General features: G+C 40.6%; 1 protein-coding gene across 3 annotated transcripts in view; it reads left to right on the top strand.

Moving 5' to 3' along the window:
- The window catches only part of LOC125034146, a 34,628-nt gene extending 29,653 nt beyond the window's left edge, over positions 1-4,975 (top strand). For 2 of the 3 annotated variants that reach the window (XM_047625815.1, XM_047625814.1), the window contains exons 6-8: positions 2,217-2,317; positions 3,788-3,922; positions 4,839-4,975. In XM_047625815.1, coding sequence (XP_047481771.1) covers positions 2,217-2,317; positions 3,788-3,845 — 159 coding nt within the window. In that variant the 3' untranslated portion in view covers positions 3,846-3,922; positions 4,839-4,975. The remainder of the gene's footprint in view (positions 1-2,216; positions 2,318-3,787; positions 3,923-4,838) is intronic. The other variant, XM_047625816.1, reaches the window with a different exon arrangement.
- Positions 4,976-7,500: the final 2,525 nt, after the last annotated feature.

Below are 7,500 nucleotides of genomic sequence, written 5' to 3'. Positions count from 1 at the left end.
AAGGAAGAGAGAGAGGGAAGAAGAAGGGAAGAAGAAGGGGGTCAACGCAGAAAGGAAAAGAGGAAAGGGAAGAAGAAGAGAAAGAGGAGCCGATAATCAGACCGGCCAAGCTTGGAGCGCAGTTAAGAGTGTCTTGGCGCGTGAATTTAGTGCGAGGTTGAAATTGCATTGCAACATGGAGGTTCATATAGCTTCTATGATTAACTAGAAGGGATAATAAAGATAGAATATATATGAAAATACGGTTGACAATAGATGATTATAGGGTTAAAATAGGCTGGATATTTATAGATGGAATGGTATGGAATAATATCTCAATAAAGTGAATCAAGATAATTTTCGCAGAGAGATGATTACTTAGTTAATGATTCTAGTGAATAGATTCTTGTCAAAAAAGTATTTCCTTTGCAACAGATAAAAAAGAACCACTCACGGCAGAAAATACTTATTATACTTCTTATAAGAAAATACAGCTTATAAGAAAAAATGAATGTTGCAGAATAAAAAAGTATCCTTGCAAAATATCTTTAAAGAATGACATTTTTTTTTAAAATCTTGGAATAAATCTTTAAAAATCGTTGTAACAAATTAAAAAATGTGTTTTCAGATAAAAATATTGCAATAAACAGAAGCTTCTTTGCAACAAATAAAGAGCAGATGAATAACACTACCTTGCAACAACAACAAATAAAAACAAGAAAAGCCAAGAAAAAGTCACCAAGAAAAAAATTGAATATTCAGACGTAGAGAAAATATTTTCCCTCTGGTATAAAAAGGCCCTTTGCAACAGAGAAAGAAACAAACGATTATTTATGATAAATATTAGAAAAGAAGATAAACGTTAAAAACAACTTTTAAATGACAAAGAAAAAGAAACATTAACAACAACAAAAAACATAATTATTTCCCCCTGATTATAAAACTGATTATAAAAACAAACAAAACAAACTGAATATAAAAAGACAAGAATTCCCTTACCCATATAGCAAAAGAATACGTTTCCTTTACCAACAAAATAAAAAAACTTTTCAACAGTCGATGAAAACAAATTCCTCTGCCAGCAAGGAGTAGGTGTCCACGCCGCTTACCAACAGGGGTAGTTTAAAGAGCCTTTCCTTAGGAAATAGAGTGGTAGACGGAAAAAAAAGATAATGATGGAAGGATGATTAAGAAAAAAAGTAGTGATAATAATGATGATAATGATTAGTAAAGATAATGATGATGATAATGATAATACTACTACTACTACTACTACTACTACTACTACTACTACTACTACTACTACTAATAATAATAATAATAATAATAATAATAATAATAATAATAATAATTATAATAATGACAATGATAATAATAGTAGTAATAATGATGATAATAATAATAATAATAATTATAATATTATTAATAGTAATAATAATAAATAGAGGAACAGTAAAACAAAAGTAGTAGATGTTGAAACCAAATTAAAGAGAGAAAGACAAATAATAATAACACATAATAAGAGATATTAAAGAGATAGAAAACTAAAACAGTGCTTTGTAACCGACGGATCACAATACAAACAGCGGAAACCCAAGATAACAACTAATTGGGTCGTTAATATGCAATATCTGTTGCCAATAAGATTAAAATTGACGATTAATAAATTTTATCACATTTACAAAGATGGATGTTTGGACGAGGATGAGAGAATTAGTGGAAGACTGTGGATGTTGATATCATGATGATTATGGTTCCTATAACCATCATCATTACCATTATTATCCTTACGATCACATTTATCATCCTTAATGTTATTATCATTATGATCACAATAATTATCCTTAGTGTTATTATCAATATGGTCACTTTTATCCTCCTTATTATTATTATCAATATGGTCACTCTTATTATCCTTATTATTATTATCAGTATGGTCACTTTTATCCTTATTGTTATTATCAACATGGTCACTTTTATCATCCTTATTATTATTATCAATATGGTCACTCTTATTATCCTTATTATTATTATCAGTATGGTCACTTTTATCCTTATTGTTATTATCAACATGGTCACTATTATCCTCCTTATTATTATTATCAATATGGTCACTTTTATCCTTATTGTTTTTATCAATATGGTCACTTTTATCCTTATTGTTATAATCAACATGGTCACCATTATCATCCTTATTACTACCCCCATGACGCGCCCCCTTTCCCCCTCCCCCCCAGGGCGCGCGGGCGATGGTACGAGAGCGACAGCGGAGGCTCGACGGATTCGCTCATCGACGAGGCCTGCCATGTCACGTCGACGCCACTCGACCTCTCGGGGAGTAGGTTGCCTGTTGACTGGTGTTTGCTATGTGGTTGGGGTGTTATGATGTTGGTGGTTGTGTTAGGTGGCGTGTTTTTGTTGTTGTTGTTGTTGTGTTTTAAAGGCGTATGTTTTGTTATTATGTTGGTGTGAGGTTGGTTCTCGTTGTGTGTTGCGTTGTCAGTTCGTATCTTTTTTTTTTTTTTTGTAATTTTATGTTGGTATTCTGTTATGTTGTTGGTCTTGGGTTAGAAAATGTTACTTGTTATTATGTTGTTTTTATGCGTATTTTTATTATGTTGGCGGTTTTTCGTTATTTTGCCTTTCCTGATATGTCGTTAAATCATATATTTTGTTAATGTGTTGATGTCAGTGTCTTTTGTTGCTGTTTTATGTTGTTAGTCTTTTGTTTTGTGATAGATTGTCTTTTGTTTTTGTTGTTTCTTTTATTTGTTTGAATGTATTCGTATCTTTTGTTAGTTTATCATGTTGGCGTTAGTTATTTTTTTCGTTTTTAATCTAAACTATGGTATTATGTGGTTTTGTAGTGGTATGTTGTCAGCTAGTGTTTTTGTTTAATTGCTGATTTGTTTTGTCTTATTAGGTAGTTATTTATTACTGTCTTAATTTGTATGCTCAATTAATGTGTCTTATTATTTTGTCCTGTTAATTAGCGCCTTTTGTCTATCACGTTAGGCTATGTCATGTTTATTCGTATTTCTTGCTATGTTGTTTTGTTTATATGATACTGATGTAAGTTAATGTATTTCATTATTATGTTGTTTGTCCTTTGTGATCATGCAACATTGTCAATTAATATCTTCATTTTGGTATTAGTCAAAGTAGAACACCTGGTATAGAATTTCGTGGTATAACTATGATATTTCTTTTTCTTTCGTGATTATATAATATTTTTTTTTATATCTTGTCGCAGTATCACGTCATCCTGCGTCCTCTTCGTCCTCCCTCTCTCGCTTTCCGTCCTCAATTTCGCGTCCCCTCATTCTCATTCCCTCGTTTATTTCTTGCTTGCTGCTTATCTCCATTCCTCGAGTTTTTTTCCCCCCTTTCATCATCAGATCATATTCCCTCATCCTTTTCCTCATCCTCCTCATCGTCCATACATTCTTTTCCCTCATCCCAACCTCACGCCACTTTCTCTCATCCACATCCTCATCCTCACATTTTCCCCTCATCCCTCATCCTCCTCATCATCTCTCCCTCATCCTCTTCATCTTCTATTCCTCACCCTCACCATCATCTCTCCCTCATCCTCTTCATCATCTATCCCTCACCCTCACCATCATCTCTCCCTCATCCTCTTCATCATCTATCCCTCATCCTCACCATCATTTCCCCTCATCCTCACCATCATCTATCCCTCATCCTCACCATCATCTATCCCTCATCCTCACCATCATTTCCCCTCATCCTCACCATCATCTCTCCCTCATCCTCTTCATCAGATCACATTCCCTCATCCTGACAGTGTCCTCGCCCGCAGAACTGGACTCCTTCCGGCCGCGCAGGAGACGACGCTCCAGTAGGAGGCGCAGAAGCCGCTCGCACCAGGGGGCCTTCAGCGCCTGGAGGGAGAGGGACGAAGACGCTCACGACGGGGGAGGTGAGGGGAGGGGAGGGGAGGGGAGGGGAGGGGAGGGGAGGGGAGGGGAGGGGAGGGGAGAGGAGGGGAGGGGAGGGGAGGGGAGGGGAGGGAAAGGGGGGTGGTGTGTGGGAGGAGGAGGGGAGGGGAGGGGGGGAGGGGGGAAGGGAGGGAGGGGGGGAGGGGGGAAGGGAGGGAGGGAGGGAGGGGGGAAGGGAGGGGAGAGGAGAGGAGAGGGGGCAGGGGAGGGAAAGGGAGGTGGTGTGTGGGAGGAGGAGGGGAAAGGGAGTGGAGTGGGGGGAAAGGGGGTACGAGGGAGGAGGGGAGAAGAGAGGACGTAGAAGGAAAAAGGAGAGGAGGAAGCTGGGAAAGGGAGAGAAGAGGGGGAGAGGGGGAGGAGGAAGAAGGGAAAGGGATAAAAGAGGGGGAGAGCGGGAGGAGGAGGAAGGGAAAGTGAAGGGAGAGAGAGTAGAAGGGAGCACAGAGAGAGAGGAAGAGCAAGAAGGGAGGGTGAGAGATAGGGAGGGGGAGGGAGGGAGGATATGAAGGAGGGAGAGGGGATAGAAAGAGAGGGGAAGAAGGGAAGCGATGGAGAGGAGAGGGGGAGGTCAAGGAGGGGAAGGGGTGAGATGTGATGAAGGAGAGAGGAGTGTGAAGGAGGGAAGAGGGGAGGAGACAGTGAAGGCGAGGGGAGACGATGTAGGGGATGGAAGGGAGCAGGGATCTTAGGGGAAATGTAGGGGAGGGGAAAGGGGAGGGGTGATGGGGCGAAGGGGTTGAGCGGGTGGAGAAGGGGAGAGGAGACGGAAGAGGAGGATATGTATGTAGAGGAAGGGGAGCAGGAAGAAAGAAGTGAACTTTGTCATCGTGTACCAAACTGACCTTATATATCCTACACAAGTAAAAACTCCCTTATAACATAGTGCCTTTCCCTCAGCCGGCCGCCCGTACCTGCCATACCGCTTCGACCAGATCTCTCCGGGTCAGCAGGTCAAGGTCCTTGCGCCTGGAGGGGGCGTGGCCGTCGCCCGAGTGTTGACCAATCAGAAGCCGCCGTTCTCCAGCCTGAGCAGGAGGGACTTCAGGTCATCCTCGGTGCCTTCGTCAGCGCTCTCCACCTCTGCCGTCACCGTCGTGCTGCTCAGTGAACCCAACAGGTGAGGGGAGAGGGAAAGGGAGAGGGAAAAAGGGGAAGGTAGATAGACGGATGGGAAGGCTAGAAACCGGGAGAGAGAAGGAAAGATAGGCAGAAGGAAAGCGAAAGATAAGTAGAGAGAGAAGGTTAAAGTGAAGAGACAAAAGGATGAAATCAATAACGTATGGGAGCGTGGGAAAAAAAAACGTAAATAGAACGACAGCGTGCGACTGGGAATTGCAAGCAGATTACGCAACCCTGTCTCTTTGTCTTCCAGGTTGCAGGGCAGCATCGTGACCGTGCCCCTGGAGAAGGTCCTGCTCGCCTGGCCTGCCAACTAGCGCTCGCCATCACTATCCAACTAACCCCCCCCCCCCACCCACCCCGCCTTCGCCAACGTCTCAAGCAACTTCTCGTCACTATCGAATCACCATCAAGTCACCATCAGATATCTCGCGAGAATCAGCACGAACATGACACGTTTTCCTGCAACCATCGGGTGTTTTGAGGATCCATTCTAGTCAACAGCCCCCTTTTTTTCTGGAGAGGGAGTGGAGGAAAGGAGGACGGGACGAAAAATAGAAGAAAATGACTGAGGGACAAGGGAGTGGGTTTTAAAGAGCTGGGGATCTTGGTTTTGTGCTGTTTGATGCCTGGAGATGGTTGTTGAATTTTAGTTGTTGTCTCAGATATTGGTTGCTTTCTGTCTCTGTCTCTCTCTCTCTCTCTCTCTCTCTCTCTCTCTCTCTCTCTCTCTCTCTCTCTCTCTCTCTCTCTCTCTCTCTCTCTCTCTCTCTCTCTCTCTCCCCCCCTCTCCCTCAGCCTCTTCCTCTCCCTCTCCCTCTCCCTCTCCCTCTCCCTCTCCCTCTCCCTCTCCCTCTCCCTCTCCCTCTCCCTCTCCCTCTCCCTCTCCCTCTCCCTCTCACTCACCCTCTTCCTCTTCCTCTCCCTGTCGCTCTCCCTCTCTCTTCATTTCCACCCAACCTCCTCTTCCTCCCCTCCCTCTCTCTCCCCCTCCCTCTCCCTCTCCCTCTCTTCCTCTCCCTCTCTTCACCACCCATCTATCTTTGCTCCTTCACTGCCATTAGTGTAAGGATGAAAACCACCGATGTTGACTGACTCTGTACGTAAACTGAATGTTGTTTCGAGTGTTAGTGATAAAGATAAAAACAACAAAGAAATTAAAAACGGAAATCACATCTTTGATAAAACATGTGATTTTTTTTTCCTTCTTGCTTTTGATGCACACGAAGAGAAAAGAAAAGAAAAACGAAACTCCGCAAAACTTGAATAACTGTTAGTGTACTTTGATATCTTTATTTTACCCCAGTAAGACGACCATTAAGAATATATATATTTTATAATGTTGTTACTTATTCCCTCTCGCAAGTCCAGTTCAAAAGCACTCATGAACTGAACGAGTCAAGGTAAAGTAAGCTATATTTACTAAATAACTTTTTTCAACTTATAGTCAACAAGGTAATTATAAGCGATACCTTCCTACTTCAGATGAAAAATAAAGTTGATGTTGGAGTGTAATGTAATGTAAAGTTGTAAGATTTTTGCCTTAAATTCTGTGTGATGATTAACTGAAAACCGTCCGAAGAGAAATGGAGATGAAAAATCTTCATCAGTCTTTTGTCTTAGCATTGAGATAAGAAGATATAATTCTACCCACTGATGGATGATAATGTCACAAATATATTTTTACTTTTCTCCCATACTTTTGTAGATATTTGAGCATAGTTTATGGTTTGGTTATGTTAATGAAGTAATTCCAAACTCACCAGAGACATTCAAGAGAATGCCAAAGATTTATAGTTGTTGAAGTTATGTTAAAATGTATTATTTTCTGTTTAATTTTATACAATTTGCATTTTTTGTTCTGCATTACAATTTAAGAATGTGTTTGTGTTTAGCTGATATTGGAATTTCATAATATTTTTTTTGTAGATTGTGTTCTGCACTGGATTGTTCATTGTCCAATTACAGATTTGTATTTCACAATCAAAAGACTATTTATAATAAAAGACACATAAATAGGGAATATTTTGTGTTACGCTTCTTAAGGTTGACTTCAATGCAATGTATTTCATTTAATTGATATTATATTTTACACACACACACACACACACACACACACACACACACACACACACACACACACACACACACACACACACACACACACACACACACACAATTATCTAAAAATATTTAAATCACCAATTGCATTGCATTTATAATTACATCCCTTTGAACAAACCTTTGCTTCAAGATATGAGTCAGAGGTCATGTTAGGTCGTGTGTGAAATAAATGGCTGTTGTATTACTCATCGAGTTTTTCTTTTACCTCAAACTTCAAATTGTGATACGAGAAAGGGATCTTAGCCTGTGAAAGGAAAAAATACAATTCTTTCGTAATCTGAACTATTGTCTCTAAGATATTTAATGTATGTAATGT

Source organism: Penaeus chinensis, chromosome 17 (assembly GCF_019202785.1).
Source record: "Penaeus chinensis breed Huanghai No. 1 chromosome 17, ASM1920278v2, whole genome shotgun sequence".
In the NCBI taxonomy this organism is placed as follows: Eukaryota; Metazoa; Arthropoda; class Malacostraca; order Decapoda; family Penaeidae; genus Penaeus; species Penaeus chinensis.
The sequence above is the reverse complement of the archived record's forward strand: the minus strand, read 5'-3'. Positions and strand labels throughout refer to the sequence as shown.